We start from the raw sequence: 27,685 nt of genomic DNA on the forward strand, positions 1-27,685 counted from the left end.
TCACAGTTCGTGGTACCCACTGGTGCCTGCCTCCGTGCCATGTCTTCCGGGGTAGAGACTCAATCAACCTCCCGGGCAAGTCAGCGTTCTCCTCTTCAACACTCCGCCAACATGTGCCTTTCCTGAACGACTCCTCTATTGCACCTTTTAGTGTGAAGAACTCCAGTACCGTAGTTCTCTGGAATTCCTCCTGTCAGATGTTCCTAGAACCTCACTTGTATGACAGACAGCTGTAGCCTCTATCGGGGACTCCTCTCAGAGTCCTGACACGCGAATCGGTTGCTGTTGTGTCCCAAGTCTTGGATGGGAGTAGTGCATTTACAGCCAACTACTTCACCGGTGTCTGCTGCAGAACCATAAGTGTCCATACAACCTCGGGATTGGGCCCTGGCCTTGCGCTGAGAACCTATAGGCAGGGTTCCTCTTCCAACCCACAACTCCTCTCTGTTCTCCTACTCCTTCGTTCCACGCTGTTCCTTCTCTCTCTTATGGAAGCTGAGGTTGCAGGTCTACGTCTTTCTCCTTCTCTTCTCTTTCCCGTGCCAGCTGAACTCAAACTAACTTCAGAACTGAACTCTCTCGCCTGACCTCCTGTCAGACTGACCTGTAATTCTCTACTTTTTCCATTCTACATGACGGCACCACGAGAGAGGGGATCCGCCCTACGAGGACAGGAAACCTTCAAGATAAAAAGGGCGGCTCCTCTCTCCGCATCAGTTGGTTTCCTGTCCTCGATGGGGAACCCTCAAGATGAAAACCTCTTGATGGAAGAAAGAAGAGGATGCCTGGGCCTGGGTCGGGTGATTACTGGCAGGCACCGGTCTGCTACACCCGTCACCAGGTACCGGTAGTCGCCTCGGGGTCCATATATTCCTATGCCCCCCCTGAGCGAGAGCATGGCCACAGCCGGGCACATACCCAGGCGAACGGAGGCGAGGAGGTCCAGGGAGGCCACTGATAGTGTCCCTCCCTGTTGACATATAGTGGCCATGCAGCCCGGGAGGCACATCAGTGCCCGGGCAGAAGAGCTCCTCGGAGGCCACAGATTGTGTACCCTCCCTGTGAGCACCGGACCCCGCAGCGGAGGTCGTTCCGCACATACCTGCGCCAGAGCAGGGAGATGGGGTCCACCATGCAGGTAAGAGGTGTCCGGGGGTCCCGAAATGCAGACGCTCACTCGGCCGGGCCGCACCGGGAGGCGCGCGCACTGAGAGCGCGCATCATGGCCGACGAACCGGAAGTGGTGCGGCGACCCGGAAGTAGAGCGGCGCGCACGACACCACGGGGCCTGGGAGAAGCAGAAGGTGTGCACGGTCCCGGGAGGGGCACGGAGCACGCATGCGCGCGCACGCACGTCCACACAGGCGCGGCAGGTGCAAGACCAGTTGGTCTAAAAAAAAAAAAAAAAAGAGACTGCTCTCATTTGGCTCCTGCTAAGCAGCTGGAAGCTGGGGGCTGCTATTTAAACCGGTAGTGGCTGGCGTCACTACACCATTACATGGTCAGGTGTGACTGCTCTCAGCACAGGATAGCAGCAGACATATACGGCAGGATGGAGAGCCCCTCGCCAGAGCATATACAACCACGCCAGGAAGCGAAGGAAAGGCGGTCAAGCTCACACGAAAAGAGCCAGACACGCAGCAGCAGCAGTGGAAGCCACTCGGGCAGCGCACGGGCGGATCGTCAACGCAAGAAGGAGGGGTCCCTAGTCTCCTTAGGAGACAGTGAGAAGACCAGTCAGCCTCCAGATCCGGTACCCGTTTTGTGAAAGCGTCCGAGTGGTGAGTGAACTACGAGAAAGTCCAGTACTCTAATGTCTGTTCTCTTTCTCTTGTCTCCTCTCTTCCCTCTCCTCCCTCTCTTACATACATTGGCGGGGTGGAGTATAGAAAGTCCCTAAGAAAAGTAGGGGAAAATCTAAGAATAAAGAATGTGCTTTATGCAAAAGTCCCGTAGGAACAGCCTGGAATAAAAAGTTATGCCAGGAGTGTATTAACAAAACAATAGCGGAGGAGACTCCCTCATTCTCGGATAGTCTGAGGTCCCTAATTCAAACAGAGGTTTGTAAGTCAGTAAGTGCATTACAATCTGCGGACGCAGATAGGAAAACTAGGGGTAGATCCAGCCCCTCAGGGGTCTCTCAAGAAGACTATACAGGATCAGAGGAGGACTCAGATAAAACGCACTATTCAGATAGTAGCTCAGATGGGGAAGATACGTTCCCAGTAGAATCTACGGATGAACTTATTAAAGCAATCAGATCTACCATGGGCTATCATGTCCCGATCCGGCAGCAAGACCGCAAATATCTCAGGGTGGCAGTCCAGATAAAATCTCAGTGGCATCACTTTCAATACAGGGCTCTGCCCTTTGGGGTAGCAATAGCCCCCCGGGTCTTCACGAAATTAATTGCGGAGGTCTCGGCACATCTCAGGGAAAAAGATGCCCTGGTAATACCATATCTGGACGACTTCCTGATAGTGGGGAGAGATTTCTCTCACTGTCAGGAACAAGTCAAGATAGTGATGGAGACACTTCAGACTCTGGGTTGGCAACTGAACCTCAAAAAATCCAAACTGGAACCAACAATGATCCAGAATTTTTTGGGCCTAACAATAGACTCGGTGATGCAGGAATGTCGCCTCCCAGAGGAAAAAGAAGAAAAAATCAAAAACCTAATCAGGACAACATTAAGAAAGCCAGTAATGACTCTGAGGAAAGCCATGTCAGTGTTGGGATCCCTAACTTCCTGCATACCAGCAATAAAATGGGCTCAGTTTCACACAAGGGAACTTCAGTGGTGTGTGTTACAAAACGATCTGAGGCTTCAGGGGCAGTTAGAGCAAAAGCTCACCATCCCGGACCCTGTACTCCAGTCACTCAGGTGGTGGTTACAGATAGAGTCCTCTCCAAGGGGAGTACCCTGGACATATACAGCCTCCAGAGTAGTCACGACAGATGCCAGCCCCTGGGGCTGGGGAGCCCATCTAGACACCCTATGGCTTCAAGATCCTTGGGCTCAGAACGAAAAAGATCTATCCTCAAACGAGTGGGAGCTGCTAGCCATCGAAAGGGCGCTGGAAGGTTTACTGACACACCTGACAGGACATCACGTGAAAGTCCTATCAGACAATTGTACAGCAGTAGCATATGTGAACCATCAGGGGGGCACCCGTTCTCGGTCATTAATGAAAATAGCGGGAAGAATACTGACTCTAGCGGAACGTCAGTTTCTCTCATTATCGGCCCTGCATATCCGAGGTGTGGACAACCTGAAGGCAGACTTTCTGAGCAGGAACCGGTTGAAGCAAGGCGAATGGTGCCTAAAAGAGTCCATTTTTCAACGGATTATGCTTATGTGGGGGAAACCCATAATAGATCTCTTCGCCTCAAAAACCAACAGAAAGGTTCAAAAGTTCTGCTCTCTAAGTCCAGCAGACATGCCACTGGCGGTAGACGCCTTCAGGATAAAATGGACATCAGGTCTCCTGTACGCCTTCCCCCCCGATATGCCTCATTCCGTTAGTCCTGAAGAAGATCAGGGAGGACCGAGCCAGAGTAATTATGATAGCTCCCTTTTGGCCAAAAAGGCCGTGGTTCTACTGGCTAAGAGTGATGTCGGTGACGGACCCATGGGTACTCCCAGAGGACCACGACCTCCTAACACAGGGTCCCTTCAATCACCCTCCGAACTCCAGGTTGCATTTGACAGCCTGGAATTTGAAAGGTCACTGTTAGAGAAAAAAGGGTTTTCACAAAGGTTAATTTCCACCCTAATCAGTAGCAGAAAGCCAGTGACTACAAAAATATACGGGAGAATATGGAGAAAATTTTTGTCCACCTCAGGCCCAATACGGGAGGGAGAAGTACCGGTGAGGGCAGTGCTAGAGTTTCTGCAAAGGGGTTTAGACTTGGGCTTAGCTGTCAGCACCCTCAAAGTACACGTTTCAGCCCTGGCAGCATTATTCAACTATGACCTAGCAAATGATAGATGGGTGGCCAGGTTTATCCGGGCCTGTACTAGGGCTAACTCTGTCCCATCTCCTAAACCTCCTCCCTGGGATCTAAACTTAGTCCTATCATCTCTAACAGAAAGTCCATTTGAACCACTAGACATGACATCAGATAAAGTGTTATCTTTAAAAACAGCCTTATTAGTGGCACTTACATCGGCACGTAGGGTGGGGGACTTACACGCACTGTCAGCAGACCCGCCATACACTCAGGTTATGGACGATAGAGTTGTCTTAAGATTAGACCCAGCATACCTCCCTAAGGTAGTGTCAAAATTCCACAGAGCTCAGGAAGTAGTCTTGCCATCCTTTTGTCCTAACCCCGGTAACAAGAAGGAGGAGAGGCTACATTGCTTAGATGTTAGGAGATGTATCCTACAATATTTAGAGATGACAAAACCCTGGAGGAAACAGAGGGCCCTGTTTGTTTCATACCAGGGGGCAAGGAAGGGCCTTAAAGCCTCTAAGCAAACTATAGCTAGATGGGTGAGAGAGGCCATCATACTAGCATATGGTAGTGCAGGCAGGGCTGTTCCAGAGGGCCTAAAAGCCTATTCCACGAGGGCCATGGCAACGTCCTGGGCGGAGAGAGCGGACGCCTCCATCGACCAAATCTGTAAGGCGGCCGCTTGGTCCTCTCCGTCTACCTTTTTCAAACATTATAGATTAGACCTATCTGCTACCTCTGATCTCACATTCGGGAGAAGAGTGTTACAGGCAGTAATCCCCCCCTAAAGAGAATACAAATCTCTGTAACTCTCTCGTGGTGCCGTCATGTAGAATGGAAAAACACGGGTATTACATACCTGGTAATGTGTTTTTTCATGAGACATGACGGCACCCTTATATTCCCGCCCTATCACGTCATTAGTTGGGTGTTTCGTTAGTATTATACACTCCCTTGGTGTTGGAAATTTAACAGTATTAAAGTTGTATTATTTATGTGTACACTAACCTGCGGAGTTCCTCTCGTGCTCTGTAAAACAACTGATGCGGAGAGAGGAGCCGCCCTTTTTATCTTGAAGGTTTCCTGTCCTCGTAGGGCGGATTCCCTCTCTCGTGGTGCCGTCATGTCTCGTGAAAAAACACATTACCAGGTATGTAATACCCGTGTTTCCCCCTCTTTTATACTAACTCCACCCACATCCCAGCACATCTCGTGTTACGAAGCAGGGTTCCACGAAGGGTGCTCTGCTACCCCCAGCCTGGAGCTGCTAGGTGAACCTACTGAACTATCCTGTGTGTGGGATGCAGGTGTTGGAGTGTGGAAAAGAGTTCCCAACTTACCTAGTCGGTGGGGCACTACACCTTAGGAGAAGGTGCAGTACCTCTGTGGCGACTGAGCCTCAGGGGCGCTATATATATATATATATATATATATATATATATATATATATATATATATATATATATATATATATATATATATATATATATAATATTGCCCGTATATTTACTGAATCTATCATCTATGGTTACAATCACTTGTGGCAATGTTTCCTCCGCCCTATCCATAAATATTACCATATCGTCAGCATATAAGCCTATGGTGTCTACACGGCCTGCTATAGCTATACCCTTAATGTCAGGGGATGACAGATGCGTATTGCCAATGCCTTGATCGCAAGGGCAAAGAGGGCCGGGGAAAGAGGGCACCCCTGACTAGTTTCCCTATGTAATGAAAAAGACGCAGATATGGAATTATTTATAATGATATGGGCTTTGGGTGTCATATATAGCACATTGACCCATTTTAAAAACTTATCATCAAAGCCAAACCTCTGCAAACATGCAGAGAGGAAAGGCCAATAGAGAGTCAAAGGCCTTGGCCCCATCCAGCGATGCCCATGCCCATTTGTTATCTGGCATCAGGGAGCTATATTGGACCACCAATATATAATTAAATTCAATCTGGTGACTAGGACCTTAGAAAAATGTTATCGCCCCATATCGTTAGTAATTGTGGACAATAAGATCCACAGTCCAAAGGGTCCTTCCTAAGCACTATATTTGCCTCGTAAAAAGACTCCGACAAAGACTCCCCCCCCCCCCCCCCCTCCCAAATTCCCCGAAATACCCTTAACAGAAGTGGCACTAATATATCCCGATATTTCCTGTATAATTCAATGGGAAACCCGGCCGGCCCAGAGGCCATGTCAGTCATGGCATTCTCTATCTCCTCCAAAGTAAACTCTGCGTCCTTAAAGGCACCACTTTTAGAGCTATATAGTAACTTGTACTGATTACAAAAGCAGCCAATTTCTTCAGTTGAAGACACCAATGAACTATCCGATCTGCAAATTTGTAGTATTGTATTAGAGGTATTATGTTGGCGCACCAGATAGGCTAAAATTTTACTTGCCTGGTTCCCTAACTCAAAATAGAATTGACTGGCAAAGAATAATTTACGCTTAGACTTAGTGTCTATATGTTGGGTGTATAATCTTTGAGCAGCCAGCCACTCGACCCTATTGCCATTTAGTCTGATTAGATATGTATGCAGCCTCTGAATCTTTCAATTGTCGCTCCATCTCATCATCCTCCCTCGAGGTTACCCGCTTGATATAAGAAATCGTAGAGGATAAGCAACCCCTCATATGCCTTAAGGGCATCCCAAAATAAATTGATATTCAGGGGTTCTGGGTGGGACGAGATGAAGCAATGCAACTGATCGATATTTTTCCAGTCAAGGATGTCCTGGTTAAGGAGATGGCCTGCATCAACTGTTCGGACGCCTGTTTGAGGGTCAGTTCTTCCTGCTCGCTCCCCTCTTCACCCCAGAGGGACGGTTTTTACGCTGAGCTTGTGAAGGATTATTTCTGAGGGACTGTGCCATGTCAGAGGTATCAGTTCTGGCAAACTCCTTTTAATTTTTTGGCTGCTCCTGACCCCCTGGGGCGATTTATGAACATAGCAATATGGCACGGCAAGATGACAGGAATTTTGTACTCTGGGGGTTCTCCACTCCAAATTATAAACCAGCAGGGTTATTATGCGATGATAAAGTCCCAAGAATAGCTCAAAGCGGAAGGGCCACGTAGAATTGTAGAAGTAATGCCTGGTACTAAGTTAAGAGTTTCTGTGGCCAGGGGGGATCTGCAGAGACAACAGCAGGGGGGTCCAGGGGACCCTAAAGTAATGGCGCTGGCGGACTAAGTGATGTGCCAGCGGGGGGGGAGTGCTCAGTCCAATTATGCAGAGCACTCGCCGTGTGTCCCCCTCAGATCCTCGGGATGTGTGCTGACCGCCCGGGCAGCACTGCAGCGATGGGGGCTGGTGCCGCATCTCACTGTTAGAGTGCGCGCTTTAGAAGATGGCCCCGCCGCCCTCCTCAGCAGTCAGCTCACCAGAGCCTTTTTGCGTCCTCCCATAGGGGGTCCAGGAGCATCCCGGAGTCCAAGGGGTTCCGACACTGGCAGGTATGCCGCGGTAGCAGGGGTCTACTAGCAGGATGAATACAGGATTGCAGAAGCTCTCCCGGTGTGCATCCTCACTCCACCGCTACATAGCCACACATCCCATGCCATACAGTTTATATTCCTGTCTACCAAGTGATGCTTCTGCCGGCTGTTGGGCTGACAGACATCTCAACTAGCTCTGCCATACACAAGATGCTCATTCAGCTGAGCGCTCCAGTGTTCTCTGAGAAAGCTGCCAGCTGACATGTCGGCAGGCTGCTTATTTCTGGGAGAACAATACAATCAGCAGTCTGAAATCAGACATGGGGTGATTTCCATCTTTTGACAGTCAGTCAACTAGATTGTTAGCTGAACTTGTAGATATCAACAGGTTTGGCGGACATTAGTCTGTGTATGGGATGCCTTAATAGGTTAGACAGTCGCCCCAAGTGAGGGCTTCGGTGGAATTTGGCGAGGTCGTAAGTATGGTTTAATTGAGATTATTAAAGGAGTCTGCATCCTTTTTTCAATTAAAGGACTTTATTCTAGCTGTGTCTTTATTTACCAATATGACTATAGGATTCGTAATGGAGAGGTGTCTTATAGTTGCCTCTCCATTACTAACCTCGGGACTTGATGTCACCTGACAATACAAAGGTGACATCAACCCCACAAATATTAACCCCACTTGGCACTGCTATAGGGCAGGTGCAAAAAGCTGGGAAAAGCACCAGAATTGGCACATCTAATAGATGTGCCTTTTCTGGGCAGGTGCGGGCTGCTATTTTTAGGTTGGGGGGGGTCAATATCCATGGCCCCCTTACCAGCCTGAGATTCCAGCCCCCAACTGTCAGCTTTAGCAAGGGTAGTTGTCAAAAATAGGGGAGACCCCACGCTGTTTTTTTTTAAATTTATTTAAAGTGTGGGGACCCCTCTTTTCTTGGTAACCAACCGTGCTAACGCTGACAGCTGAGAGTTGCAGCCCCCAGCTGTGAGTTTTGCCTGGCTGGTTATAAAAAATAGGGGGGAACCCAGTGTTTTTTTTTTTTTTTTTTTTTGTATTTACAGCCCAAGAGCTGCTGATGAATACCCCAATCATCTGCTCCTTTTCTCACGGTTATTAGCCGCAGCAGGTGTCTGATGGGAGCTGTTGTCCAATCAGCTGATGCCAATGACCGGAGGTAAACTTTATACCTCTGATCACGGAGCGCTCAGTCTTTTGACAGCGTGGGAACCGCGGCTCTCTGAACGCCAGGAATGGTTTCACAGCCAATCAAAAGCGGTGTTTGCCGCGCTGTCTTATATATGACAGCGCATCAAACACACTATTGTCGGGCCCCCCATTCAAGTGAATGGGGTTTGAGTCCGCTCTGCTAGATAACAGGCTGTGCAGAGGCGCGTTTACCGCAGTGAAATTCTCTCGTTTAACTCGCTTTTGCATCGTGCAACTTTCTCACTGTGCTAGCGTGGCTCTCACGAAGGTCACCGCAGTTCAGCCCAGCTGGGAACGCAGCCTCAGTGACGTCACCGCTAGTCACTGATGGTGCCCTCGCAGCATCTCATTCACCAGTGGTTCTCGGCCTAGACAGACGCATCTTGGGACGGACGCATCTTGGGATCGTCCAGGTTGAAAACTAATTCTCCCCAGGCATAGATTTAGGCGTGGGACAGAATGACAGAGAGGTGAGGGATATTGTTTTATTGTTTTTGGTTTATTACAGGAGATCGAGGACTTCGGTGGAATTAGGCGAGGTCGTAAGTATGGTTTAATTTGAGATCATTAAAGGGAACCTGTCACCCCCCCAGGGCGTTTTTCAGTTAAAGAGCCACCTTCAGCAGCACTAAGGCTGCATTCTGTGAAGGTGACTCTTATGTTTCTGACCCCTAGTAACACAGAAATATTGACTTTTATAAATAGGTCCTCATACCTGTAATGTGTCCCATAGGTATGGTGTGTCCCCCTGTATCAGCCATCTGCCAGCCATCCATTATGCCTCTGTCCTGTGTTTGTGCGCCACCTCCTCCTGTGTAGTAGGCCTGTGCTGTGACAACTCTAGCTGCAGCTTCCCCCACCCCCCTCCTCGTTCGGAAGAGCCATCGTCACAGAATGCAGCCTTAGTGCTGCTGAAAGTGGCTCTTTGACTTAAAAACCCCCTGGGGGGTGACAGGTTCCCTTTTAAAGGAGGCTTTAGTAATTCTTAATGCTTTCAATTAAACTCCAAACTCCCTTCAAATGTGAAGCTGTCCCCAAAAAAAAAATGGTTTTGTAAATTTTGTTGGAAAAATGAGAAATCGCTGGTCAACTTTTTAACCCTTATAACATCCTAACAAAAAAAATTGTTTTCAAAATTGTGCTGATGTAAAGTTGACATGTATGAAGTGTTGTTTATTAACTATTTTGTGTGACATCACTCTCTGATTTAAGGGTACAAAAACAAAGTGTGAAAATTGCAAAATTTTAAATTCTCAATTTTCCTTTTTTTTTTCATAAATGCAAGTTATATTGAAGAAATCTTACCATGAACGTGTGAAGTACAATATGTCATCATAAAACAGTCTCAGAACTGATGGGATACATTGAAGCGTTACAGAGCTATAACCTCATAAAGTGACAGTGGTCAGAATTGTAAAAATTGGCTTGGCTTCATTATGTGGTATAAATAACAATGGGAGACTTGCATTTTTTTCTGTTACTAGTTTGAGTTACTAAAAGGTAACCAATAAGTTGTGCCCCAAAATAGTATTGCAAATTAAAACTTGCCCTGCAAAAAAACAAACCTTCATCCATCTACTAAAAAATAAACAAACTTATTTTTCTATCGTAGTTGCAATCCAAAAATGCCTTAAACGTCTTAAGGGCACGGCTTTTTTTAAATTTTTGAACTCGGCATTAAAAATATATTTTAATATCATGTATCCCCTCTCGGCACCAAAATATGAGCATCATAGCGGATCTTCCAGGAGTCTCACTTTCTCTTTCCCCCATGACGGCACCACGGAGAGAGAGGAATCTGCCCTCAAGGACAGGAAACCTACAGATGAAAAAGGCGGTACCGCTCTCCCACATCAGTTGGTTTCCTGTCCCTGACTGGGAACCTACAGCACTTACCTGCAGTCGACGCGGGATCCCGGGGACCGATCCAGTCCGGTAATAAGCAGCAGGGCTCCCTGTCTCGGCTGGGTCGAGGCCTTGGGCGGGCTTCCCCCGAATCACCACCACCAGGGTCAGCGGGCCTTGAGGGTGAGTGGGGAGAGGCAGTGAAGATCAGTATAAGTCTGCCGATCCCAAAGAAAGAAATAAAAAAAAAAAAAAAAAAAAGGGGGGGCTGCCTCCTGCAAGTACAGTGGCGGCGGTCACTACAGGAGAGCCCCTGCCGAGCGCCGGACAAGGCAGCCTGTGGAGGTGGCAGCAGCCACCGGCAACCGCAAGGCACAGAGCCTGCCGCACCTCGAAGCGGCCTGTGGGGGGTGGCGGTGGCCATCGGGAGCCACGAGGCACGCAGGTCTCTGCAACTCGGAGCGGGAGGGTAGCGGCGGCCACTTCCGGCGGGGCGCAGGGATCGGGAGGCAGCAAATTCCAAAAAAAAATAATGTTTAACCCCTTACTGCCATCAGGCGCACTATCCCGTCCATGTGCCCTGGGACTTAATTCCCAGGGACGGGATAGTACGTCATAACGATCAGCGGCGCCCACGTGGTGAGCGCCGCTGATCGCGGCCGTGTGTCAGCTGATTATCACAGCTGACACCCGGCACAATGTGTCAGGGGCGGTCATGGACCGCCCCCGACACGTTAACTCCTTGTACACCGCGATCAAACACGATCGCGGTGTCCTGGGGGTTAAAGGGAAGCATCGGCAGGGAGGGGGCTCCCTCCGTGCTTCCCTGAGCCCCCCACGGCAGCGCTGCTGCGGGGGGCTCTTTCCCTACAGGCCCCCGGATCCAAGATGGCGACGGGGACCTTCTGGGGCCTGTAGGGAGCTGACTTCCTCAGTGCCTGCAAGGCGCAGGCATGAGGAAATCTGCAGCAGTGCCTGTGACAGATCGCTGATCTGTCACAGTGATCTGTGATGCGACAGATCAGCGATCTGTCACAGGACAGTGATGTCCCACCTGAGACAATGTAACACAGTTAAAAAAAAAAAAAAAAAAAAGTGTAAAAATAATTTTAAAAAAATCGCTACAAAAATTAGTAAAAAAAAAAAAATCCCCAATAAATTTTTTTGGAAAATCAAAAAAACAAAAACAATAAAAGTACACATATTTGGTATCGCCGTGTCCGTAACGACCCGCCCCATAAAACTGTCCCATTAGTTAACCCCTTTAGCGAACCCCTTAACAAATAAAAATAGAAACGAAGCAAAAAATTATTTATTATCATACCACCGAACAAAAGGTGCAATAACGCGCGATCAAAAAGACGCATATAAATATCCATGGTACCGTTGAAAACGTCAGCTTGTCCTGCAAAAAACGAGCCACTATACAGCGTCATCCGCAAAAAATTAAAGTTATAGCTCGCAGAATAAAGCAATGCAAAAATAATTACTTTTTATATAAAAGTTTTCATTGAATAAAACTGACAAAACATAAAAAAACCTAAATGAGGTATCGCTGTAACCATACTGACCCGAAGAATTAAAGCTCTTTATCAATTTTACCGCACGCGAAACGGTGTAAACGCACCCCCCCAAAAGAAATTCATGAAACGCTGGTTTTAGTTAATTCTGCGTCCCAAAAATCGGAATAAAAAGCAATCAAAAAATGTCACGTGCCGAAAAATGGTACCAATAAAAACGTCAACTCGTCCTGCATAAAATAAGACCTCACATGACGCGGTCGGTCAAAATACGGAAAAATTATAGCTCTCAATATTTGGTGATGCAAAAACTATTTTTACAATAAAAAGCGTCTTTTAGCATGCGACAGCTGCCAAACATAAAAACCGCCATAAATAGTAAATCAAACCCCCCCCCCCCCCCCCCCGTTATCACCTCCTTAGTTAGGGAGAAATAATAAAATAAAGTATTTCCATTTTCCCATTAGGGCTAGGGTTAGGGCTTAGATTAGGGTTAGGGGTGTGTTGGGGTTAGAGTTGGAGTTATAATTGGGGGGTTTCCACTGTTTGGGCACATCAGGTGCTCTCCAAATGCAACATGGCGTCTGATCTCAATTCCAGCCAATTCTGCGTTGAAAAAGTCAAATGGTGCTCCTTCTCTTCCAAGCTCTGCCATGCGCCCAAACAGTGTTTTACCCCCACATATAGGGTATCCGCATACTCAGGACAAATTGCAAAACAACTTTTGGGGTCCAATTTCTCTTGTTACCCTTAGGAAAATAAAAAATTGGGGGCAAAAATATCATTTTTGTGGAAAAAAACAATTTTTTTATTTTCACGCCCAGGCGTTATAAACTTCTGTGAAGCGCTTGGGGGTTCAAAGTGCTCACCACACATCTAGATAAGTTCTGTGGGGGGGTCTAGTTTCCAAAATGGGGTCACTTGTGGGGAGTTTCAATAGTTTAGGTACATCAGGGGCTCTCCAAATGCACATGACACCCACAGACCAATCCATCAAAGTCTGCATTCCAAAACGTCACTACTTCCCTTCCGAGCCCCGACGTGTGCCCATACAGTAGTTTTCTCCCAAATATGAGGTATCAGCCTACTCAGGAAAAATTGGACAACAACTTTTGGGGTCCAATTTCTCCTGTTACCCTTGGGAAAATAAAAAAAAAATGGGGACTAAAAGATGTTGTTTGAAAAAATACGATATTTTTATTTTCACGCCTGGTCGTTATAAACTTCTGTGAAGCCCTTGAGGGTTCAAAGTTCTCACCACACATCTAGATAAGTTCCTTGGGGGGGTCTAGTTTCCAAAATGGTGTTATTTGTGGGGGGTTTCCACTGTTTTGGTACATCAGGGGTTTTCCAATCGCAACATGGTGTCCGATCTCAATTCCAGCCAAAAACGTCAAATGGTGCTGCTTCCCTTCCGAGCTCTGCCATGCACCCAAATAGTCATTTACACCCACATATGGGGTATCAGCGTACTCAGGACAAATTGCACAATAACTTTTAGGGTCCTGTTACCCTTGGAAATATAAAAATTGGGGGTGAAAAGATAATTTTTGTGGAAAAAATGATTTTTTAATTGTACCGCTGTACGTTATAAACTTCTGTGAAGCCCTTGTGGGTTCAAAGTTCTCACCACATATCTAGATAAGTTCCTTGGGGGGTCTAGTTTCCAAAATGGGGTCACTTTTGGGGGGTTTCCACTGTTTAGGTACATCAGGGGCTCTCCAAACGCGACATGGCGTCCGATCTGAATTCCAGCTAATTTTGCAGTCAAACGGCGCTCCTTCCCTTCTGAGGTCTGTCATGCGCCGAAACAGTGGTTTCCCCCCCCACATATCAGGTATCAGCGTACTCAGGACAAATTGCACAATAACTTTTGCAGTCCAATTTCTCCTGTTACCCTTGGTAAAATAAAAAAAAATTGAACCTGAAGTATTTTTTTTGTGAAAAAAAGTTAAATGTTAATTTTTTTCTTAAATATTCAAAAAATTCCTGTGACGCACCTAAAGGGTTAATAAACTTCTTGAATGTGGTTTTGAACACCTTAAGGGGTGCAGTTTTTAGAATGGTGTCACTTTTGGGTATTTTCTATCATATAGACCCCTCAAAGTGGCTTCAAATGTGATGTGGTCCGTAAAAATGGTGTTGCAAAAATGAGAAATCGCTAGACCATTTTTAACCCTTATAACTTCCTAACAAAAAAAAATTTTGGTTCCCAAATTGTGCTGATGTAAAGTAAACATGTGGGAAATGTTGTTTATTAAGGGCATAAAAATTCAAATTTGGAAAATTGCGAAATTTTCACCAAATTTCTGATTTTTTTCACAAATAAACGCAAATTATATGAGAATTTTACCACTAACATGAAGTACAATATGTCATGAGAAAACAAGGTCAGAATCACTGGGATCCATGGAAGCATTTCAGAGTTATTACCTCATAAAGGGACAGTGGTCAGAATTGTAAAAATTGGCCCGGTCATGAACGTGCAAACCACCCTTGGGGCTTAAGGGGTTAAAGCCCCACTGAAGGAGAAAGAAGCGGTCACCATGAATGGGAAACCACAGAAGGAGGAGACATGGCAGCGGTCCCCGAAGCAAGGACCACGGCAAATGCAGGAACAGCGCCAGCGCGACTCTTCCCAGCAGCAGCAGCGGTCATACAGGATCGCGGCGCAGCCAAAGCTCCACCATGGCGGCACAACCAGAAGTGGAATCAGCAGTGGAGATGAGCCCTACGCCCAAGACGGGGCGTAAACGCACGACCAAATCCAAACACATGGTATGTGCTATATGATGCACGGAGGAGTTACCCCCTACGTGGGAGAAAAAGCTCTGTGCAGCGTGCATAGAGCAGACAATACAGGAGGAATCCCCGAGGTTTGCTTTAGACCTCAAAACACTGATAAGGACCCAAGTCAAGGACGCCATTAAGGGCGCCAGAACCTCAAAAAAAAAAAAACGTAGGACCAGGCATAGATCCCCAGAGTCCAGTGTTAGTGAGTCAGGAAGTGAACTATCCGACTCAAGTAATTCATCATCCTCCCAGTCCTCTTCATCATCCTCAGAAGGGGGACGCAGCTGCTTTCCCATTGAAGAGACGGATGCCCTGGTAAAAGCTGCGAGGACAACCAAGGGGCTGGTAGACAAACGCCCTAAGAAAATGGCCCAAGATCTAATGTTCGGAGGGCTAGAGCAAAAAAAGCGGAGGGCTTTCCCGATCAATGAGAAAATCCACTCCCTAATCATACAAGAATGGAAAAAGCCAGACAAAAAAGTCCTAACACCAAAGAGGAAATACCCCTTTGACGACCCAGCCTGCTCCTTATGGAGTAAAGCACCTAAATTAGATGTAGCGGTCGCAAAAGCTGCTAAAAACTTTTTAAAGAAATGCTTGGGAGGCGGCAGGAGGGGGGCTAAAGCCAGCCATAGCAGCCACGTGCACGGCACGCGCCCTAATGGTCTGGCTGGACCACTTAGATTCACAAATAAAGTAAAAAGTCCCAAGAGAAACAATACAGAGATCAGTTTCTGTAATGAAGGGAGCAGCAGCTTTCCTGACGGATGCGTCAGTAGACTCGACCAGGCTGGTAGCCAGGATAGCGGCCTTCTCGAAAGCCGCAAGATGCGCCTTATGGCTGAAATGCTGGCCGAGACTTGCAAACAAAAACCAAATTGTGCGCAATCCCGTGCGAGGGGGAATTCTTATTTGGCCCAACACTAGACATCTTGGACAAGGCAGGGGACAAGAAAAAATCCTTTCCCGGGTTCCCTAGCCAGTCATACAAACGGCCTTTTCGGAACAGAAGGTTTATGTGACGGAAGCCCCCAAAAGGGAACAAAGAAGGATGGGAGGATAGAAGGAACAAAAATAAAGGCTTTATGTTTAACAAACCCCCTGACAATAAGAAGCCACAATGAAGGTACTCCCCAGGTCGGGTGAAGATTCTCCTACTTTCTCCAGGCCTGGGAAAAAATATCCATGAGTTCATGGATACTGAACATAATAAAGGAAGATCTGAGGCTAAAATTCAATACCCTCCCAAACAACTCTTGTGATAACACCCCAAAGGACATCACACGAGCAGCTGGCTCTGCAACAGGAAATAACGAATCTAAGGGAGAACGTATTACAAGAAGTCCCCTACCAAGACAGGGGCAAAGGCTTCTACTCCCCTCTCTTCCTTCGCAGGAAGCCAGACGAATCGTACAGGGCAATCATAAATCTAAAAAGACTGAACAAGTTCCTGGAAATTCAGCACTTCAAAATGGAGACAATAAAATCTTGTATAAAAATGCTTCACCCATCTTGCGACATGGCTGTATTAGACTTGAGAGATGCATATTACCATGTGCCTATTCACAGCGACCACAGGAAATACCTCAGGGTGGCGGTGACAATCCAGGGGGAGATAAAACATCAGTTCAGAGCTCTCCCCTTCGGGCTAGCTATTGCTCCAAGGGTATTTACAAAGATAATGTCAGAGGTAATGGCCCACATAAGAGAGCAAAACATCCTGATAGTCCCATACCTGGACGATCTCTTAATAATAGGCGTCACCTTTCACCACTGCAGACAACAATTGGACATGGTCAGTAGAGATCTCATGAGTCTAGGATGGATGCTGAATTTGCCCAAATCCAGACTCGTACTAAGTCAGGTTCAGGAGTACTTGGGGATAATATTGGACTCAACCGAACAGATATGTTGTCTTCCGCAGACGAAGGTTCTAAAAATGGCACAGATGGTGTCACAAATGATAGCTTCCCCAGTCACTACCCTGAGAAAAGCAATGTCTCTATTGGGGTCAATGACAACCTGCATGCCAGCAGTACAGTGGGCACAGAGCCATACTCGAGACTTACAGTGGGAAATATTAGGCGCAGACGTTTCCCTACACGGAAAATTAGACATCTCAGCAGAGACAATACATTCCTTAACATGGTGGACAGATCCAGCCAACCTAACCAAGGGGGTTCCTTGGGCGTTGCCTGCGACAAAGATCCTAACTACAGACGCAAGCCCCTGGGGGGTGGGGTGCACATCTAGGCAACCAGGTGGCACAAGGGCCCTGGACCCAGGGAAGAGAGTCAGCTTCCTCAAATATGAAGGAGTTGCTGGCAGTAAAACTAGCTCTTGTTCATTTTCTAGATTCACTTCGCTCTCAACACATAAGGGTCTTCTCAGACAACCAGGTAGTGGTAGCATATCTAAACCACCAGGGGGGCACCAGATCTCGAGCGCTGATGGAGGTAACAAAATCCATCTTCTACCTAGCAGAACACAACCCAGAATCCTTGACAACCCCTCACATAAAAGGTTCGGAAAATCGAACGGCGGACAACTTAAGCAGAACATGTCTAAAGCAGGGGGAGTGGGAACTAAGCCAGTCAGTCTTCAACCCATATGGGGCCGGCCAGAAATAGACTTGCAGTATTTGCGAACAGAACCGGAAGTTGGAAACCTTCTGCTTGATCGATCCCCGGGGGGGTCCAATAGCTCTAGACGCCTTCACGATACCCTGGGATTATCATCTGGCCTACGCTTTCCCTCCAATATCCCTCATCCCCTTAGTTCTGAGGAAAATACGGGGGGACAAGGCAACGGTAGTGGTAATAGCGCCCTTCTGCCCACGGAGAATGTTCCCCTGGCTGAGAAGAATGTCCGTAACAGATCCCTGGGTTCTTCCAGAAACTCCAGACCTGCTATCCCAGGCACCAGTATATCACCCCCATATAAAAAAAACTTACACATGACAGCTTGGCTTTTGAGAGGGAACTCCTAAGCAATAGGGGCTTCTCGTCAAACTTGGTATCCACGCTACTACAAAGCAGAAAGCCAGTAACCACTAAAGCGTATGGCAAAGTGTGGAAAAAATTCATGTCAGTGTCAGGCTCCGACCCAACGGGAGAAATCCCAATAGACAAAATTCTGGGATTCCTACACAGGGGGTTGGAAAAGGGGTTAGCTACCAGCACCTTTAAAAGTACAGGTGGCGGTCTTGGGAGCTTTGTATAACCATGACCTAGCCAAAAATAGATGGGTTATGAGATTCATTAGAGCCTCAACTAGATCCAGGCCGAACCCCCTACGCACCCCCCCCCCGGATCGAAACCTAGTGCTAAACGCACTAACCAAATCTCCCTTTGAATCCCTAGCGGAGGTTCCCTTAAAAATATTGTCCCCTAAGACCTCCCTCCTCGTAGCCTTAACTTCTGCCTGCTGCATTAGTGACATGCAAGCTTTGTCTGCCCACTCACCCTTCGCGCAAGTACTGGATGATAGGGTAATTCTTGGAACTGACCCAGCATATCTCCCCAAGGTATCATCACAGTTTCATAGGACCCAGGAAATCTCCATACCCTCCTTCTGTCCCAATCCCAAGAACAAAACAGAAGAGGTATTACACACTTTAGATGTAAAAAGGTGCCTGATCCAATACTTGACAATCATGAGGGAGTTTAGGTAGGATAGGGCTCTGTCTGTTTTCAGGGTCCTCGGAAGGGTCAAAAAGCATCGAAAGCCACACTGGCAAGATGAATAAGAGAGGCCATCACCCTATCCTACTCCTGAGGGGCGGCCATCCTGGAGGATGTAAGGGCCCTTCAACCAGGGCGGTGGCATTATCCTGGGCGGAGAAAGCCGGCGTTCAATAGACCAGATATGTAGAGCTGCCACTTGGTCTTCCACCTTTACATTTTTCAAACATTACCGTCTAGACTTGACCTCTTCAGATCTCACCTTTGGGAAAAGGGTTCTGGAGGCGGTGGTCCCTCCATAGATGTACAATCTTTATAATTCTCTCCATGGTGCCGTCATGGGGGAAAGAGAAAATCGTAGTTACTTACCGATAACGGTATTTCTCTGATCCCATGACGGCACCCGTACATCCCCTCCCTTTCACACACAGTGTGCACATTAGAGTGAGTTAGTTAGCTTTAGTAATTAGCCACACGGTGCCTCTATTAAGCTTAATTTGATTAATTTGGGATTTTTTAGAACCATTTGAATTGCAGCTGAAAGTTCTGCGTAATTCTCTGTAAACCAACTGATGTGGGAGAGAGGTACCGCGTTTTTCATCTGTAGTTTTCCTGTCCCTGAGGGCGGATCCCTCTCTCGCCATGGTGCTGTCATGGGATCAGAAAAATACCGTTATCGGTAAGTAACTACGATTTATCTCTGAATGAAACCTCATGTGTTAAAGAAAACCTATTCCATTTAAAATAAACCAATGCAATTTTCCTCTATTTTCAATTCTTTTGAGATTTTGATATTTGGTAATGGTGTGTTTTAGAGAAGTGAAAATTCGAAGATAAAAAATTCTATATACTTTGCATTTTTTTCAAACCTTTTTTTTTTTTTTTATTTTAAAATTTGTGTTGCATGCTTTCTACATTTCTCCTCATAACTCAGGCCAGAACCAAGATATAGAAACTGGGAAAAACATTATTCCACTCAGAACTGTACAGGCTTTCACAAGAATATCTTTAGGCTGTGTACCCACGTAAGCGTTTTTCACCTGCAAAAACGCTTACAAGAAGCATCCCATTCTTTTTAATGAATTCCGCACTTTTTGTGCATTTTGATGCATTTTTTTCCGCGAAAAAAAACGCATCGCGGTAAGCGCAGCATGCTCATTAATTTTGTGGGAAAATCCGCATTTCTAAGTATATTCTATGAGCAGGCGGCTGCTTCTGTAAAAAGCGCATTAAAAAAATGTGCGTTTTTCCTGGGAAAGAGTCCGCTTTTTTCCTGCATACGTGGGTACATAGCCTTAATATTTTACCCTTGCAGACTCAAACGCATAATTTTAAAGACCTTTCCAAAAAAAAACTGTATAAGATTTCAAGAAATTCACATGTGCCTCCTAGCCACACCTGTACCAAAAGTCAAGTTGGGATCTCAAAGGGGTCATGCTTAAAATAAATACAATAGGTTTTTACAATAGTGATGGCCTGAGCTGAATTAGAGAGTCTATGAAAGTAAGATGGTTTTCTCCCTTTCAAACTTTCAAATTGGCGAGAACCAGCTTCTTTGACCAGAGACCTATGAATTTTTTAATTCAACTTCTCCCAAAATAGGATTTTCTGAATTTGCCGACCTGGAACCTAAAAATTGTGTACTACAGGCACCAGCCAGGACAATTGTTAGGTGTAAGTACAGCACACCAGAACACTAAGCTTATGATTGAAGGGGGTAAGCTGAAAGATACTCAGATGGGAAGTTCAACCTTGGCGATTACAAAGTATGTCTGAAATAATGTGTCCAGAAAAGAGTTCAAACTGTTGCCTAAATATCTGCAAAAAATGTCCTCCAGGAATGGCTCTACAAGAAAAAAAATACTAAATCATTTTGTATAGGCCATGGTAGATTATAGATGGAGAGAGAGAGAGAGATAATAAGGCCTGTTTCACACATCCGTATTTTACCATCAGTCAAAATCCGCCGTTTTGCAAAAAAAAACGGATCCGCCATTTTGTTTGGCGGATCCGTTTTTTCCCATTGAGTTGCATTACCGGCAGATCTTGACGGATGGCCATCCGTTGGATCCTTTTTTTTGCGGATCCGCCAAAATTTTGATGTCCGCTGACATGCCCGGACGGACCATGCAACTTTTTTTGGGCGGCTGGATCCGCATTTCTCACTGCGCATGCCTGAAAGACTTCCCTCAGCCGGAAATTTAACCCTAAACTCTGTTCTGGCGGCTGAAAAACTCTCTCTCTCTTACCCCCCCTCTCTCTCGCTCTCTTCCCCTCTCCTTCCTCAGGCAGCGGTTCCTTTAAAATTCTTCCTTCGACGGATCTGTTAAAATAGCGGTCCGGTACCAAACGTTGTGGTCAGTACAGGAACGGATCCGTTATCCGCCATTTTAGCGGATTTTTGACTGACCAAAAAACTGATGTGTGAAACAGGCCTAATCTGAGTGTGTATGTATCAAGCCACGCCCACTCTGCATAGCCACACGGCCCACGTTGTTGGCGCATACGGGCAGAGAGAAATTCATCTCGAAAGTCACCCTGCAAAATTCACCGGCTGCGATGTCCCAGATGCTACAATCAGGGCTGTCACCTTCAGAGTATCAGAATACAAGATACAATTGTGGGCAGATGCCTATCTAGGCTTCCTGGTACCCGGGGCAAGAATTTGGTTCGGCGCCCCCCCCACACCAAGTACATATGCGACTTGCACACTTAGCCATGTACTCACAAGCTGCTCTCCCTAATGCTCTCAATGTTCAGTAAAAAACAAAGCAGGAAAAGAAGCTCGTTGTCAAGTATGAAAATCGCATATGAGTGAAGTGTCCGTGTGATGACTACTGGAACCTGCAGAGCTGAATCCTGACATTGCAGCTTCTGAATTCTCACAATGAATGCACTGCACACTTTTAGGATTCTCCCTTGCCGATGTACAGTCATGTCAGCACAAGTATGTGATTTGTATACTTCTGGCCACATTCCAACTAGACGTGCCCGGCCTCGCTCTGTTCATTTTCATTGAGTGAGGCCACACATGTCTAGTCAGCATGTGACCGCATGTATGTAAATTACCGGCACGAGAGAATCCTGACAGCGTTCAGTGAGAATTCAGAAGTCTGCAGTCACATAGAATGACTGCAGACTCCGTACAAACCTGGACAACCCCTAACACTAACAAATAAAAACATGAGAATAAGTCAGTAGCACAAATAACATTTACATCCAAGTACCTTATAGATGACGTCTCTGGAGTCGTTCTCCTTTTCTTCTTCTTGTCCAGACCCCATGATGAGTTTTCTCATCCACAGCGGCCTCTGCAGACTTCCATCTTCTCCGGTCTTCTGCAGCAAATCTCCACACGATGCCCTTAAAGATAGAAGTGTCATTATAACGCTCCTGAATAAAAATGTCTGCAATATACTGTCGCCTCACACTATTCCCCTCCCTCCTCTAACATCCCTCTGTTCACCATACTGTCTCCTCATATATTTACCCCCTCACTCTCTATACTGTCTGCTCACACATACCCCCGACTCCCTATACTGTGTCCACATACATTAACCCGTTCGCTCCCCATACTGTCTGCACCCAACCCCCATACGGTTTCCTCATACATACTGTGTCCTCAAATCTCCCCACACACATTAAATCCCCCCATCCCCACTCCAAATCCCTCAGACACATTAAATACCCCCCATCCACACTCCAAATCCCTCACATTAAGTAACCCCCCATCCCCACTCCAAATCCCCCCCACACATTATGTACCCCCCACTCCAAATCCCCCACACATTAACCCCTATCCCCACTCCAAATCCCCCACACACTAAATAACCCCCATCCCCACTCCCCCCCACACATTATGTACCCCCACTCCAAATCCCCAACATATTAACCCCATCCCTACTCATTAACCCCCCCCCCAAACAACCCCCATCCCCACTCATTAACCCCCCGTCCTTACTCCCAAATCCCCCAACACATTATGTACCCCCCCACTCCAAATCCCCCACACATTAACCCCCATCGCCACTCATTAACACCCCCCATCTTCGGTGCTTCCTTCAGCTCCACATTGGAGCACACTTACCACCAGCGCTGAGCGTTCACTCTGGGCGCCGGGGAGTGACGTCAGCAGCGTGATCACATGACATGTCACGCTGCTGACGTCGCTCTGGCCCGGCGGTCAGAGCTGCAATTTTACTGGCGTCTATACAGACGCCAGTACAATTGTTCCCTGGGAGCCAGCACGCGCTCCTCTGCGCCGGTTGTCAGCGTGACAGCTAACACAGAGAACCGCCGACTCTCAGGCCAGGGGGGGCAGCAGAACGCAGCCGCCAGGGAGGACACTGCGGACCGCTGCATTAGGCGGCCCGGACTGCGCCCCCTGCCAGCTGCGCCCGGGGCAACTGCCCTGGCTGCCCCCCCCAGATACGTCTCTGATTGTGGGCGCACTCAGCTGTGCATGATAGCAACATCAGTGATATGGCCAAGTGCCGCTACAGTGGAATAATGACAATAGAAAAAGCACCACTGCAAAAAAAGCGCACACTGCACCAATTAAAGTGACAACTGAAATAAGTAATTTTTATTGATACAAAAGAGTTATACACAATAAAAACATGATAAAATCACAAAACTGTGGCATCCATGGTACCTAAAATGCATATCAATACAAAAATGTCATACGTATAAGTACATATAATGTGAGCATATAATCCAGCGACACTATAGCAGTATACCTCCCTATTCCCAGGCTCATGAGGACTAAATAACCCTAAACAAAGCCCAGCCCATAATAAAGCAACCACAAACAAAAATGCATGTTATATAGTTTTCATGCTAGGACCCTAATAAGCCCAGATAGCAAGGAGAAGGGGAAAGAGAAGTTAACTCCACATGTCAGTGGTGCCAGGACACGTAGTAAGGCAAAACAATATCTAAAACTGCCACCAAGACAATCAATAGTCGCAATGGAAATAAAGATACACGGATGCCATACCCAGTACCATTCTCCTTGCTATCTGGGCTTATTAGGGTCCTAGCATTAAAACTATATAACATGGATTTTTGTTTGTGGTTGCTTTATTATGGGCTGGGCTTTGTTTAGGGTTATTTAGTCCTCATGAGACTGGGAATAGGGAGGTATACTGCTATAGTGTCGCTGGATTGTATGCTCACATTATATGTACTTATACGTATGACATTTTTGTATTGATATGCATTTTAGGTACCATGGATGCCATAGTTTTGTGATTTTATCATGTTTTTATTGTGTATAACTCTTTTGTATCAATAAAAATTACTTATTTCAGTTGTCACTTTAATTGGTGCAGTGGTGCTTTTTCTTTTCCTTTTTCTACCTTCAGAGTATCAGTGCACGGCAGGCACAGGCCACATCTAGTTCTGTCGTGTCTAGAATGGAGTTGCTCCTGAGACATGATGTCAAGGGAAAGGGAGAAGCCTCATGGATTACACCGTGCTCATAACAGGTATTTGCTGTGCACCTGTGAGGGGAAAGTAGAGGAGTGAGGGAGAAAATGAGATGTGAGGTGCTGCTGCAGTATGAGACTGTGTAAAGAGAAGAGTTAGGCGCTGCTGGTGGAGGCTGTGTATAAAGCCACATTTACATGTTCAGTATTTGGTCAGTATTTTACCTCCGTATTTATATGCCAAAATGAGGAGAAAAATACACAAGTCGTGACGTGTTCCTAATATACTTTTCCTCTGTTTTACTGCAAGTTTTAGCTTACAAATACTGAGGTAAAAATACTGACCAAATAACGTGTGAACGAGGTCTAAAGAAGAAAAGTGTTGTGCTGCAGAAGAAGTAGGCTGTGTATACAATACACTTTATTGCAATTAGTGCAATTTCTCTCGGGATCAAGTGTTTCCAATTGTATATGGAAGAGAGACGTGCGAGGTGCTACCAGAGGAAAAATGCTGTGTATAAAGGAACATGAGGTGCAGGAGGAATAGGTCTCCTTAATTGCCGCCATTAAAAGTCGTAGCGGCAGTCGTTAAGGGGTTAATAGTGTGTTTTAAAAAAAATTGCTTCAACAAAATGGCGCCGGTTGTGTTCCGTATACCAGTGCGGGAGCGTTGCTATGTTCAATAGCGACAATTTATGTGCAATATAATCATTATTTGTTATAACTAACCACAGTTAGATACTATTCCCAGTCAAGGCTGGGCTCTTGAGCTAGTAACTTACAAACAGTGGATATTTAGTGACCTATGTACTTTTGACACCGTTTCTAAAAGTGCAGAAGACTTTGTAGAATGTTTTTATGACCAGCTGATAGTACTTAAATGAAACTTACTTTTTGGTTTCAGACTAACCCTTTAATAAATCTTTGCCTTAAAGAGAACCTGTCACCCCCCCCCCCCCCCCCCCGGGCGTTTTTAAGTAAAAGAGCCACTTTCAGCAGCACTAAGGCTGCACTCTGTGAAGGTGGCTCTTCCGTTTCTAACCCCCAGTAACGCCGAAATATTAACTTTTATAAATAGGTCCTCATACATGTATTCAGTCCCATAGGTGCGGTGTGTCCCCCTGAAGCAGCCGCGTCCCCGGCGTCAATCATGTCTCTGCAGCATCTGGGCCCTGCCTCCCATAGCTGTCCATCATGCCCCTGTGCTCCCCAGGGGGGGGGTGACAGGTTCACTTTAATTGCAAAAGTTATTAGAGCGGAGTTCACTATACTTGGTGTGCAGCAGGACTAGCGCCACCCCGCAGGAGATGTCACTGGTCTGCCGGGTATAGTGACATGCCTCTGCTGTTGATTTATTACTATTTCTCAAAGCAGACAGCATATCGGATGCTGCGCTCATTGCACATGGAGGAGCTACTGCACAAGAAAAACACCGCAGGGACTAGCTCCTAAAAACCAGCATTACTGATGAGTTTATTTCAGGGTGGCAAACAAAGCATGGGAAAATTTTGAGATGTCCCAAAGCCCTTACCCCTGCCTCATCTATATTCCCCGATGACCATTTGTTTCCTGGGAGAAGGTTGAGTGACCGCAGTAACAGCCAGCAGATGACCATTCATTTGAGCATCCCATCATGAACTGGGATTGGGCTAGCTTCCAGAAGCCATATTCAGTCCAAATCTTAGTATCCATACAACTTTTCAACTGGAGTGAGAAAAATATTCCTAACATCCAGTTCATGTACTGTATAAACCAGGACTACGAAGAGGAGTTAGTTAAAACATTGGTTGCAGGAAGCAAAACCCATGAAAGGCAATATCACTATCATTCCATGTAGTGAAACAAAAATTAAAACATGGATTTTTTTTTTTTGTACCATCCGAAGATTGACAATGAATTGGAAGTGATTTTTCTGCACCTTCTGGTCTTATGTATCCAAGAAAACCAGACATTTTAAAAGTAAGCAAAAATCAGATATAGGGTCGGCTCCACATGAGTTAATAATAGCCATACATACTCTGACACATGAGGAAATTGCCATTGTTAGTAAGAGATTGTGGGCAAGATTACATTTTACCCAGTAGAAGGGACAAATTGATAATAAAAGGGACTTAGTATTTAAGATTAGTTCATATTTTATTTTCTAGCTTGATGATTTAACTACTGTACTATTAAAAAAAAAAAAAAAAAATAACTTGAAAGGACATGTATAGTTATGTAATAATAAAATTGTTACATGTATATTTAAAAAGGTGTTGATGTATTGATTTTTTAAATTTGGTATTAAGCAGATCTCATTAAGATGAGACTGGGAGTCACACTTTCGCGTGTGATGCGAGAAATTCGCGCATCATTACCCGGCACTGCAGACTGCACTAGGGACGGGAGTGTGCGGCTGCATGTCTTTCTATGCAGCTGAATGCTCTGGTCCGAACCACTGGCGGCAGTGCCGGGTATTGAGGCGAGAGACTCGCATTGCACTCGCAAGTGTGACCCCGCCTTATGCTGCTTTTGGTTTGGATAGCATGGATCAGTCAGCAGTTTCTCTTTAAACTGTTTTAATTTTAATTTCTGGTTTAGTTGGTGGTCATGATTCAACTGAAGATGCTACTGCATGTATGGAGTTGATTATCTGGAAAGTGAAAGAAGATACCAAAGGCAGGAGATAAGACTACATCCCCTACTCATTCTTTCATTAACTTTATTTTTTCTTCTTTTGTATATACTTTACAAGTTTGGTTAGTGAATTGTTACTCTCCATGCTGTAATGTCCATGTTTTTCCAGCTTTTCAGTTTGTTAAAAAAAAAGTAAAATTTAATTTGTTATATTGCTTTGTGAGATTGAAAAGAATTTGTATGCTAATTGTGCTATTCAAGATGTTTCACTTAAACCTTAATCTTTCTGAATAAAGAATACTGAACTTGTGTGGATTTACTGTGCAAACAATAGTAGAAAATGTTCGTGTTCTACGATAAATTCTGCCTGCACAGAGTGGTACAGAAATCACCTGCTCTTTACCTATAGAAAACTATAGTGTGTAGCATTCTGAAAGGATAATTCTGACTTTACAAGGTTTAAATTGACGTCAGGAATGGAAAGTTCTGCAACCAGTGTGTGGTGTCTGAATAACTAATGTGCATAGACAATATGGGTGATTTTGCAATACTGCCTCGTCTAGGTTTGCACTCTCCATGAAACAGCCATAAACTGTGGTGGATTATCAGAGTGGTTCATGTTTGATGTCACTGATAAAAATCTGTCTTTCCTCATATGTGGGGAAAAAGGCTAAATGATGTCTTATAAATAAACCATTTTGAGGCTGTGTGCCCACATTGCGTTTTTTTAAGCGTTTCCGCAGCATTTGTGCCAGATCAGACGCTGCAGAAACGCTTAAAAGAAGCTTTCTATTAAATTTAATGTATTTTTGGCATTTTGTGCCAATGCATGCATTTTTAAATGCTCAGGAAGCGCTTAGCGGCTAAAAACGCAGCATGCTCATTAATTTCCACATTGGAGAAGGCTAAAAACGCTCAGCAATGTTCCCAGAAAACGCACGTCAAAAAACACATAAAAAATACGTGTCTTTTGTGCAAAAATCGCTCAAGAAACGCGTAGAAATAAAACGTGTATTTTTTGGCAAGGGGATCAGTTTCCTGAGCGTTTAAAAATGCTAATGTGGGCACATAGCCTAAAAGTGTTCCAGCTTTACCAGAGTTTTATTGGTTTTCTCTGTTGGGAGAAACTTTTCTTCTGCCCATTAACTCCCCAGAATCAGTCTGTGAACAAATAC

General features: G+C 45.8%; 1 protein-coding gene across 1 annotated transcript in view; it reads left to right on the top strand.

Moving 5' to 3' along the window:
- Window positions 1-26,819, top strand: part of LOC141048252 (RNA exonuclease 1 homolog) — a 324,762-nt gene extending 297,943 nt beyond the window's left edge. Inside the window, exon 16 of the mRNA XM_073543671.1 lies at window positions 26,475-26,819. Within this exon, the coding sequence (XP_073399772.1) occupies window positions 26,475-26,563 (89 nt within the window). The 3' untranslated portion in view covers window positions 26,564-26,819. The remainder of the gene's footprint in view (window positions 1-26,474) is intronic.
- Window positions 26,820-27,685: the final 866 nt, after the last annotated feature.

The sequence above is a fragment of the Dendrobates tinctorius genome, unplaced genomic scaffold (assembly GCF_039654945.1).
Source record: "Dendrobates tinctorius isolate UK_male_01 unplaced genomic scaffold, ASM3965494v1 ptg000134l, whole genome shotgun sequence".
NCBI classification, from domain to species: domain Eukaryota; kingdom Metazoa; phylum Chordata; class Amphibia; order Anura; family Dendrobatidae; genus Dendrobates; species Dendrobates tinctorius.